This window comes from Anomaloglossus baeobatrachus, chromosome 4, assembly GCF_048569485.1.
Source record: "Anomaloglossus baeobatrachus isolate aAnoBae1 chromosome 4, aAnoBae1.hap1, whole genome shotgun sequence".
Lineage (NCBI taxonomy): Eukaryota > Metazoa > Chordata > Amphibia > Anura > Aromobatidae > Anomaloglossus > Anomaloglossus baeobatrachus.
This window is the reverse complement of record NC_134356.1, coordinates 591,962,398-591,975,126: the sequence shown is the minus strand read 5'-3', so window position 1 is coordinate 591,975,126 and position 12,729 is coordinate 591,962,398. Positions and strand designations below refer to the sequence as shown.

The following is a 12,729-nucleotide window of genomic DNA, read 5'->3' as shown; positions in this document are numbered from 1 at the left end:
TTTCTTCAGCTTCAAAATAATCACAGATCCTTAATATTTTTATGGACAAAACAAAAAAGTGCCCTATTCTTACAGACTGACCTAGATGATTGGCATTTAGTGGTACTTTGCATGCTGCGACATCGCTAGCCGATTGTAGCGATGCCGAGCGCGATAGTCCCTGCCCCATCGCAGCAGCGATCTCTTGTGATAGCTGCCGTAGTGAACTTTATCTCTATGGCAGCTTCACACGCACTTACCTGCCCGGCGACGTCGCTCTGGCCGGCGACCCGCCTTCTTCCTAAGGGGGCGGGTCGTGCGGCGTCACAGCGACGTCACACGGCAGGCGGCCAATAGAAGCGGAGGGGCGGAGATGAGCGGGACGTAAACATCCCCCCACCTCCTTCCTTCCTCAATGCAGGCGGGACGCAGGTAAGGAGATGTTCCTCGCTCCTGCGGCTTCATACACAGCGATGTGTGCTGCCGCAGGAACGAGGAACAACATCGTACCTTTCGCTGCAGCGAAATTATGGAAATGACTGACACTACACAGATCACCGATTTTCGACGCTTTTGTGATCGTTTATCGGTGCATCTAGGCTTTACATGTTGCGACGTCGTTACCGGCGCCGGATGTGCGTCACGTTCTATTTGACCCCGACGAGATCGCAGTAGCGATGTTGCAACGTGCAAAGTACCGCTTAGAGCATAGCTGTCTGCTGATTGCTATCCTTTATGTCCGGGCAGCCTATATCTTATGAATATACTCATCAAAACAGATCATTTTGTCAGCCATTGAATGTCTGGGGACCACAAATTATCTGTCTGTTTGTATATCCCACCACATTGGTTACAGATTGGCTAAATGTCCCAACAAATGTTTAAAATCTGTGACCACCCTAAAGGCCACTTTACACGCAACGACATCGCTAACGAGATGTCGTTGGGGTCACGGAATTGGTGACGCACATCCGGAATCGTTAGCGATGTCGTTGCGTGTGAAACGCGGGAACGACCGTTAACGATCAAAAATACTCACCATATCGTTGATCGTTGACACGTCGTTCTAATCTCAAATATCATTGCTGCTTTTGGACACAGGTTGTTCGTTCTTCCTGAGGCAGCACACATCGCTATGTGTGACATCGCAGGAACGAGGAACACCACCATACCGCCCGCAATGAGGAAGGAAGGAGGTGGGCGGGATGTTACAGCCGCTCATCTCCGCCCCTCCGCTTCTATTGGGCGGTTGCTTAGTGACACTGCTGTGACACCGCACGAACCGCCCCCTTAGAAAGGAGGCGGTTTGCCGGCCACAGCGACGTCACTAGGAAAGTAATTATGTGTGACGGGTGTTAGCGATGTTGTGCGCCACGGGCAGCGATTTGCCCGTGACGCACAACCGACGGGGATGGGTTCTTTCACCAGCGACATCGCTAGCGATGTTGCTGTGTGTAAAGTGCCCTTTAGACTGCAGAAAGAACCTTCCCTAGAAGATGAGGACTAAGCTATACACATAGGACTTCTCACAAATAAAATAGATCATTACAGACATATTTTAGACAAATCACTCATAAAGAACATTTTTCTAACTAAAGTGATGAAATTACACCATCACTACAACTGATAATAGCAATTCCAACTTTGAATTCTAGTATGGTCGCAGGTGTCCTGACACTTGGTCATGCTGGTACCACCAAATAAAAGGGGTAAGATTACAGGTTTCAGAAGATCCATCACGGTGTACAATTGGGAATATATCATCATGTCATACTCTGCACCTATAAAGATCCAACTTGTCTTGGTTGTGGAGGCTAAAAAATTACTACTCTCCAGAGGGAAGAGCGATTGTTTAGAATAGGTGGATGTCCTCCAACTTCTCCGATACTGTAAGATTTTAGAGATTTATAGACACCACCAAATGTTGACATATAGATAGAAGCAGTAAATGTATAGAAAACAAGAGTTTAGGAACAGCAAATATTAAGGTACCTGTGCTTACCCACTGTTTTCTTATCTATTAGGAAACTGAATAAATGGTATTATCCTAAAAAACTTCAGGGGGGTCATAAATGCAGGATATACAGTTACACAGGTCCAGTGACACAGGTCCAGAAATATTTGGACAGTGACACAATTTTCGCGAGTTGGGCTCTGCATGCCACCACATTGGATTTGAAATGAAACCTCTACAACAGAATTCAAGTGCAGATTGTAACGTTTAATTTGAAGGTTTGAACAACAATATCTGATAGAAATTGTAGGAATTGTACACATTTCTTTACAAACACTCCACATTTTAGGAGGTCAAAAGTAATTGGACAAATAAACCAAACCCAAACAAAATATTTTTATTTTCAATATTTTGTTGCGAATCCTTTGGAGGCAATCACTGCCTTAAGTCTGGAACCCATGGACATCACCAAACGCTGGGTTTCCTCCTTCTTAATGCTTTGCCAGGCCTTTACAGCCGCAGCCTTCAGGTCTTGCTTGTTTGTGGGTCTTTCCGTCTTCAGTCTGGATTTGAGCAAGTGAAATGCATGCTCAATTGGGTTAAGATCTGGTGATTGACTTGGCCATTGCAGAATGTTCCACTTTTTTGCACTCATGAACTCCTGGGTAGCTTTGGCTGTATGCTTGGGGTCATTGTCCATCTGTACTATGAAGCGCCATCCAATCAACTTTGCGGCATTTGGCTGAATCTGGGCTGAAAGTATATCCCTGTACACTTCAGAATTCATCCGGCTACTCTTGTCTGCTGTTATGTCATCAATAAACACAAGTGATCCAGTGCCATTGAAAGCCATGCATGCCCATGCCATCACGTTGCCTCCACCATGTTTTACAGATGATGTGGTGTGCCTTGGATCATGTGCCGTTCCCTTTCTTCTCCAAACTTTTTTCTTCCCATCATTCTGGTACAGGTTGATCTTTGTCTCATCTGTCCATAGAATACTTTTCCAGAACTGAGCTGGCTTCATGAGGTGTTTTTCAGCAAATTTAACTCTGGCCTGTCTATTTTTGGAATTGATGAATGGTTTGCATCTAGATGTGAACCCTTTGTATTTACTTTCATGGAGTCTTCTCTTTACTGTTGACTTAGAGACAGATACACCTACTTCACTGAGAGTGTTCTGGACTTCAGTTGATGTTGTGAATGGGTTCTTCTTCACCAAAGAAAGTATGCGGCGATCATCCACCACTGTTGTCATCCGCGGACACCCAGGCCTTTTTGAGTTCCCAAGCTCACCAGTCAATTCCTTTTTTCTCAGAATGTACCCGACTGTTGATTTTGCTACTCCAAGCATGTCTGCTATCTCTCTGATGGATTTTTTCTTTTTTTTCAGCCTCAGGATGTTCTGCTTCACCTCAATTGAGAGTTCCTTAGACCGCATGTTGTCTGGTCACAGCAACAGCTTTCAAATGCAAAACCACACACCTGTAATCAACGCCAGACCTTTTAACTACTTCATTGATTACAGGTTAACGAGAGAGACGCCTTCAGAGTTAATTGCAGCCCTTATAGTCCCTTGTCCAATTACTTTTGGTCCTTTGAAAAAGAGGAGGCTATGCATTACAGAGCTATGATTCCTAAACCCTTTCTCCGATTTGGATGTGAAAACTCTCATATTGCAGCTGGGAGTGTGCACTTTCAGCCCATATTATATATATAATTGTATTTCTGAACATGTTTTTGTAAACAGCTAAAATAACAAAACTTGTGTCACTGTCCAAATATTTCTGGCCCTGACTGTATGCAGGTTTCATCACTGGGACCCATACTTGTCTGGAGAACATTCAGATAACCATGAATGGGTAGCCCTCTGCATTCACTTCTATGAGGATTTTGAAAATAGGTGAACACCTCTCCATTAAAGGTGATAGCAAAAAAGTACAGATGGGTCACAAATCTATCGGAGATCAGAAGACCCCACCCTATTTATGCAATTGACTATTACATTAGTGCTGTTTTACCATGTGTTCACTTACAGGTACACTACAATTAGATTAATGGCTTTTGTAGGTGGATTACACTCAGCTAATAAGTTCTCCAGCCTCCGGTGCTGACACTCACAGACTGCTAGTCAGGCTCAAACAGGATGGATTTCTCTATGTTGTGTCCATCTGTGTGACACCTAACAGAATAAAAGGAATGATACTGAAATAATGGTTTGGATGTGTTAAAGGTGTGCAAAGATCGAGAGATGATAGAGAGATAAAGAGAGATAGAGAGAGATCATCAAAATCACAGAGTCAGACAGAGTGCAGCGTCACCCGGAATGTCAGAAGAGCGGTAACATTCCTGACACCACCGCTCTTCACGGTCGCCACGTCTCGCGGAGCACAGCGTGAGTCGGGAGTGGCTGTTGCTCTAAACCTATGGTGTGTCAGAGTGAGGCTCCATAACCTTTGATTGACAGAATAAGGGAACGTCGTAGGAAGCGCTGAACTATGACGGAGCTGTGTGAAATTTTTACTTTGTAAGGCTATGTGTCCACGTTGCTTTTTACCTGCTTTTTTGCTGCTTTTTCAACTGCAGCGTTTAATGCCAAAAATGGTTGTGTTCTGCTTTTCAAGCAAAGTCTATGGGAATTTGGGTTTCTAGACCGCACTATGCAGTTCAAACTGCAGCCTTTTTGTGGCAGAAATTTGGGCAAAAACTCTGCTTTGCAGTGCAAAACCCAAATGGCAAAAACAATTGAAAAGGCAGCATTTTGAACTGCATAGTGGGGTTTAGAACCCAAATTCCCATAGACTATGCTTGAAAAGCAGAACACATCCATTTTGGCATTAAACGCTGCAGTTGAAAAAGCAGCAAAAAAGCAGGTAAAAAGCAACGTGGACACATAGCCTAATAAATTGTTGAATGAGAGATAGTCTTTTGTTTTTGTCTTTAAGGTTTCCATTTGTGGTCTACGTCAGAATCCCTGGAATATGTTGGACCTGCATGTTTTTTTTTTTTAATTAACTGGGGAACCTGGGAAAGAGTGGGGAGTATTTAGTATTGTGTGTATGTGTTTTTCTTTTTACTTACTGAGTTAGTAATGGGGGGTGTCTGATAGACACCTCTTCATTACTAACACTTTGATGTCAGATTTGTTTTTGGACACTTCACAGCTGACATCAACCCTAAAAACCATTACCATGAATGCCAACCCATCGGGAAGAGCCAAGGCAAAGCGTATCTAATATGATGCTCCACTCCTGAGGCAGCTGCAGGCAGTTATTTTTAGGCTGTGAAGGGCCCAATTACCATGGAGTCTCCTCAGCTTGATAATACCAGTCCCTAGCTGTCTGCTTTACCTTTGCTGGTTATCAAAAATGAGGGATCCTACTTTGTTTTTTTTTTCAATTATTTATTTATTTCGCTACATAGCTATACAATCCATCCATCCCCACATCCATCCATCAACTTTACACATTGTTAAACACATACAAATATTCATTTCTTGAATTAATTTAATACTGGTCGATGTCACAAGGATGTCTTACAGATGTGATCCATGTGCCGTAGGTGGTTTTCACAGCCCCTAGACTGCTATTGACCATTTTCATCCTTGCTGATGGTAAAAAGTGGACATCTCCATGTGGATTACACAGGCACACGTGTGGTTCATATGGACACACAGTCAGAGTGAAAACAGGAAAATGTGAAGATCAACCTAGATTTTAATGAGCATGTGTGTGAATGTGTCTCCCTTACATGTGAAAAATGACTCCACACATACTGAAAACACGGACCTAAGGGGGCCTAAGGCTGGCTTTATGCGTCCTCATGAGGTTGTTGAGTTCGGATCAGGAGATGTCCAGTTGGTCTGGAAAACTCGGTCCATAAAATTCAGACAGGTGAAACTGGCCTTGGTCAGGTTATTTAGGACCCAGGGGAATGGCAGCAATCTGATTCAGAGAGTGATCACAGTAATAGAGTGGCAGTCGAATTTATGTTGATGTTGGCAAAATGCCGATGCTGCTTAGGGCATCTATGTTGTCAATGGAACGAGCAGCAGAGGCGCTGTCACTTTGTGCAGGAAACTTTTACAGCAGCCTTTTCCCTCTCCATTCACAGAATATGGGCTCTGTAAACAGTTTCTGCATGTTATTGGCAGCAATGTCATATCCCCACCAATTCTTTCATGACGTCCATCCAGCTGTGGCTCCTCGGCAAATCTTTGGTAAGTTGCATTGCATAGGGTGAAACTCTTAGTAAATATTTATGGCGTGAATGGACTTGGTATTAGAACTCACAACCAAGGTTAATTCCTACTGAAATTTTTTTCATAGCTTGCAGCTGGCACTGTAAAGGTATTTTCACATGGAGCTTTTTGATGAGGATTATGAAGAGGATCTACTTTCAGTGTGAACATACCCTGCCTGCAAAACCAGATGGAAACTACAAGGTACCCACCATTTATGAAGATACCATGACAAGGACTGGGCGCCAACCATTCAGACATTTCACGAAAGTCCATAAAAATTGGGCACTTTTTTTTAACTTCAAGTGTCCATGATTTTTTTGAAGCTGTAGAATCTCATACAATTGTTCTGACTGTAATCATTATCAGTTTACAGTGAATGCAGCTGATGTCTACAAAGTAGTATTATGGGCTGTAGACTGGTATCACTGATAATCATAAAGGTTTATTATTATGGTTTTCCAGTGTGAACGTAAAAAATCTTGTCTGTCCGTAATTTTTTGATAAGCTGACCAGAAAAAATAAAAAAATCAAGTTGGCCCCCCTGGTCACGGACAGTGCGATATGTTTACTCCATTCCTTAATACACCCAGGTACATATCACCTATAAAAACCAATATAATCCCTCTACTACAGGAATCTTATCAGGCACCTGGAAAATGGCAGACACACAATTGTCCTTGTTCCTCTTACAACAGGTTTCTAAAAATTGCTATGAGAATTTCATTGGTAAAAGTGGCCAAAAACGTACAGCAGAGAATAGGAGCCTCCGGGGCGACATCAGATCACAAGAGTCGATGTAGCAGAGCTGATCTAGTCATTTGCTGTGATCATACCATTACGATACCGCAATAAATGTACGTGCAGTCCTATGTAAAAGCACAGAGCTATGCCAAATGACAAGCTCTGCTTCATTTTGGTAGAAAATAGCTGCATCCTATCTTCTGCACATAGTCCTGTCATATATTTTATTTATAACAAGCTTCCCGACTCGTATGACACATAGATTTCTCATGATACACGTTTAATGCCCGGGAACAGCTGGAGTCACAGACTGACAGCTTGTTACCTGATATAAACCCCCAGACCCAATGCAATGCTTCTAGTCTGAAAGACATATGTCTGTCTCTGCCCAATTCCCTTACATGCTCTTCTCATGGGTCAATATAATGAATCTCCAATACTCTTTGCCAACTGTTGTGCCCCCCATCTGACACATGGGGTTGGCGTATATGGTATATAATGTATACCTTAGTATTGCAAAACTTATATACATAGAAATATAGATAAATGTTGACATTTGGAACAATTCCTGGTGAAAACATCAAAGTAGATTATCTATGGTTTTACATATAGTTGTAGGTAAACAGTATCCTTTATCATAACCCAGTTAGTTCCAGTCCTTAAATAATCTTAACCTCGGAATACAAAGGTTGGGGTCCCTAAGAGAGTGGGGACCCTAAGAAATTGCGCAGTTTGACTCACCCTAATGTAACTAGGGCTTATTTTTCAAGTATGGCTTATATTTAAAGTGTACTTCAAAAATCCTGTAAAATCATGCCAGGGCTTATTTTCGGGGTAGGGCTTATTTTCGGGTGTAAAATTCAGGGATATTTAAATGTTCTTCCCCTAATGTAACTAGGGCTTATTTTTGGAGTAGGGCTTAAATTTAAAGCATGCTTCAAAAATCCTGTAAAATCATGCTAGGGCTTATTTTCGGGGTAGGTCTTATTTTTGGGAGTAAAATTCAGGGATATATATATATTTTTATTATTATTATTTTTTTTTTTTTATTTTTCATTTCTCTCCCCCTAATGTAACTAGGGCTTATTTTTGGAGTAGGGCTTAAAATTAAAACTTACTCTAAAAATCCTGTAAAATCATGCTACGTCTTATTTTTGGGAGTATATTTATTTTCTCCCCTTAATGTAACTAGGGCTTATTTTTGGAGTAGGGTTTATGTGTAAAGCTTAATCCAAAAATCCTATAAAATCATGTCAGGGCTTATTTTTGGGAGTAAAATTCAAGGATACATGTATTTTCTCCCCTTAATATAGCTAGAGCTTAGTTTTTGAGTAGGGCTTATATAAAAAGCATTCTCCAAAAATCCTGTAAAATCATGCTGTCTCATTTTCAGGAGTAAAATTCAGGGATATATATATATATATATATATATATATATATATATATATATATATATATTCTTTCCCTAATGTAACTATGTCTTATTTTTCGAGCAGGGCTTATATTTAAAGCTTATTCCAAAAATTCTGTAAAATCATGCTAGTGCTTATTTTTGGGAGTAAAATTCAGGGATATATACATTTTCTTCCCTTAATTTAACTAGGGCTTATTTTTTGGAGTAGGGCTTCTATTTAAAGCATACTCCAAAAATCCTGTAAAATCATGCTAGGGCTTATCTTTGGGAGAATAATTCAGGGATATACATAAATATATATATTTTTTTGTAGCTAGGGCTTATTTTAGAAGCAGGGATTATATTTAAAGCTTAATCCAAAGATCCTATAAAGTCATGCTAGGTCTTATTTTTTGGAGTAAAATTCAGGGATATACCATATATCTATCTCCCGCCCTCTCTCTCTCTTTCTCTCTCTCTCTGTATATATATATATATATATGTGTATATATATATGTGTATATATAGATATATATATATATATATATATATATATATATATAAATAATATATATATACGTAATATACGTATACATCTCTCTCTCTCTCTCTATATGTATAATATATATATATATATTTCCTGCTGTGTATATACTATATATACATATGCATATATGACACTGCTTTTATTTGCATTATAATTGAATTTAACCATTTCTCTCCCAGGTCTTGGTTATTTCATACAGATTAAACACAGTTCCTATTTTCTGAATAATCTCCTTTTTAGTCCCAGTGAATAATCAGCAGAGATAGAGCGAGATCTCACCTGTCCAGGGCTATGGCTGTCATGGAGTATATACTGGTGAACACAGCAGATATGGGGAAGAAGTTGTGGAATTTGCAGTAGATCAGTCCATAGTACCAGTGGTTATGGATGGCATAGGTGAAGTTCACCACAGTGTTAAAGGCTGACATTGAAGCTTCAGCAAAAGCTAAGTTTACCAGGAAATAGTTGGTGACAGTCCTCATTCTTTTGTGGGCTAATATGATCCACATGACAATGATATTTCCGACTACAGAGATAATCACTATGATGGAGTATGCTACAGCCCAGAGGGCTATCTGCCAGGGGGGCTGCAGGAAGGGGTTGATGGCATTTTCTGTGCCATTTGTGGAATTAAAGTCTGAGTCGTTCTGGATTGAGATATTCATGGTTAAAGTCTATAAGAAACCCCCAAGAAAAACAAATAAAAAAACAACTGTATAGTCCAGGTGCAATCAGCTAGAGGTGGTCATTCCTTGAGGCAGGACCATCCATGGACAAGCTGTGGAGCTCCTCATACATCCAGAGACATTCCTACAGAAGGATTCACATGCAATAGGGGGATAGTCTGCTGCAGCTGCTGAAGAGAAGGCTCTGAATGTGCAGGAGCTGCTGCCAAGCAATGCCGCAGGTCCTCAGCTACACAGCCCTGTGCTGATGCCCCTGCTCCTGCCTGCTCTGCAATTCATGTTTCCAGAGTTCTACTACTATGAGAGGCTGAGATGGGATTTAAAGTGAGTGTCACTGAGAGGGAGGGCACTAGTGACAGTGGGCATGGCTGAGGGAGCTCAGCTGAGAGTCCTGGCTCCACACAGCTCACATATGGTGAGGACCCTCCATGGGATCCGAGGAAGAACTGTGCACATCCTCAGGAGGACCACCCCTGTGCCCGCACATAGAAGGGGCATTCTGGAAGTGTTAACCATTTCAGCTCTGAGAAACAAGCTCCTGCTCATATATTACATCTATCTGCTCGCTTCTTGTTTCATTCTTTGTTTATGTTTTGTGTATTATACAATGATTCATTCCATATTTGTTACAGGATGTTTCACTGGAAATGTATAATACAAGGCTTTATTAGATGTGTATGATACAAGGCTTTATTAGAAGTGTATGATACAAGGCTTTATTAGAAGTGTATGATACAAGGCTTTATTAGATGTGTATGATACAAGGCTTTATTAGAAGTGTATGATACAAGGCTTTATTAGATGTGTGTGATACAAGGCTTTATTAGAAGTGGGTGATACAAGGCTTTATTAGAAGTGTATGATACAAGGCTTTATTAGAAGTGTATGATACAAGGCTTTATTAGAAGTGTATGATACAAGGCTTTATTAGAAGTGTATGATACAAGGCTTTATTAGATGTGTATGATACAAGGCTTTATTAGATGTGTATGATACAAGGCTTTATTAGAAGTGTATGATACAAGGCTTTATTAGATGTGTGTGATACAAGGCTTTATTAGAAGTGGGTGATACAAGGCTTTATTAGAAGTGTATGATACAAGGCTTTATTAGATGTGTATGATACAAGGCTTTATTAGATGTGTGTGATACAAGGCTTTATTAGAAGTGTGTGATACAAGGCTTTATTAGATGTGTGTGATACAAGGCTTTATTAGATGTGTATGATACAAGGCTTTATAAGAAGTGTGTGATACAAGGCTTTATTAGATGTGTATGATACAAGGCTTTATTAGATGTGTATGATACAAGGCTTTATTAGAAGTGTATGATACAAGGCTTTATTAGATGTGTATGATACAAGGCTTTATTAGAAGTGTATGATACAAGGCTTTATTAGAAGTGTATGATACAAGGCTTTATTAGAAGTGTATGATACAAGGCTTTATTAGATGTGTATGATACAAGGCTTTATTAGATGTGTATGATACAAGGCTTTATTAGATGTGTATGATACAAGGCTTTATTAGAAGTGTATGATACAAGGCTTTATTAGAAGTGTATGATACAAGGCTTTATTAGAAGTGTATGATACAAGGCTTTATTAGATGTGTATGATACAAGGCTTTAATAGATGTGTATGATACAAGGCTTTATTAGATGTGTATGATACAAGGCTTTATTAGAAGTGTATGATACAAGGCTTTATTAGATGTGTGTGATACAAGGCTTTATTAGAAGTGTATGATACAAGGCTTTATTAGATGTGTATGATACAAGGCTTTATTAGATGTGTATGATACAAGGCTTTATTAGAAGTGTATGATACAAGGCTTTATTAGAAGTGTATGATACAAGGCTTTATTAGAAGTGTATGATACAAGGCTTTATTAGAAGTGTATGATACAAGGCTTTATGAGAAGTGTATGATACAAGGCTTTATGAGATGTGTATGATACAAGGCTTTATGAGAAGTGTATGATACAAGGCTTTATTAGAAGTGTATGATACAAGGCTTTATTAGAAGTGTATGATACAAGGCTTTATTAGAAGTGTATGATACAAGGCTTTATTAGAAGTGTATGATACAAGGCTTTATTAGAAGTGTATGATACAAGGCTTTATTAGATGTGTATGATACAAGGCTTTATTAGATGTGTATGATACAAGGCTTTATTAGATGTGTATGATACAAGGCTTTATTAGAAGTGTATGATACAAGGCTTTATTAGAAGTGTATGATACAAGGCTTTATTAGATGTGTATGATACAAGGCTTTATTAGATGTGTATGATACAAGGCTTTATTAGATGTGTATGATACAAGGCTTTATTAGAAGTGTATGATACAAGGCTTTATTAGATGTGTGTGATACAAGGCTTTATTAGATGTGTATGATACAAGGCTTTATTAGAAGTGTATGATACAAGGCTTTATTAGATGTGTATGATACAAGGCTTTATTAGAAGTGTATGATACAAGGCTTTATTAGATGTGTATGATACAAGTCTTTATTAGATGTGTATGATACAAGGCTTTATTAGATGTGTATGATACAAGGCTTTATTAGAAGTGTATGATACAAGGCTTTATTAGAAGTGTGTGATACAAGGCTTTATTAGATGTGTATGATACAAGGCTTTACTAGATGTGTATGATACAAGGCTGTATTAGAAGTGTATGATACAAGGCTTTATTAGATGTGTATGATACAAGGCTTTATTAGAAGTGTGTGATACAAGGCTTTATTAGAAGTGTGTGATACAAGGCTTTATTAGAAGTGTATGATACAAGGCTTTATTAGATGTGTGTGATACAAGGCTTTATTAGAAGTGTATAATACAAGGCTTTATTAGATGTGTATGATACAAGGCTTTATTAGAAGTGTATAATACAAGGCTTTATTAGATGTGTATGATACAAGGCTTTATTAGAAGTGTATGATACAAGGCTTTATTAGAAGTGTATGATACAAGGCTTTATTAGAAGTGTATGATACAAGGCTTTATTAGAAGTGTATGATACAAGGCTTTATTAGATGTGTATGATACAAGGCTTTATTAGATGTGTATGATACAAGGCTTTATAAGAAGTGTATGATACAAGGCTTTATAAGAAGTGTATGATACAAGGCTTTATTAGAAGTGTATGATACAAGGCTTTATAAGAAGTGTATGATACAAGGCT

The 12,729-nt window shown here is 39.3% G+C and overlaps 1 protein-coding gene across 2 annotated transcripts in view; it reads right to left on the bottom strand.

Moving 5' to 3' along the window:
• Positions 1 to 9,850, bottom strand: part of TACR1 (tachykinin receptor 1) — a 425,739-nt gene extending 415,889 nt beyond the window's left edge. For both annotated transcript variants that reach the window (XM_075346141.1, XM_075346140.1), the window contains exon 1: positions 9,137 to 9,850. In XM_075346141.1, the coding sequence (XP_075202256.1) occupies positions 9,137 to 9,522 (386 nt within the window). In that variant the 5' untranslated portion in view covers positions 9,523 to 9,850. The remainder of the gene's footprint in view (positions 1 to 9,136) is intronic.
• Between the last annotated feature and the right edge of the window lie 2,879 nt (positions 9,851 to 12,729).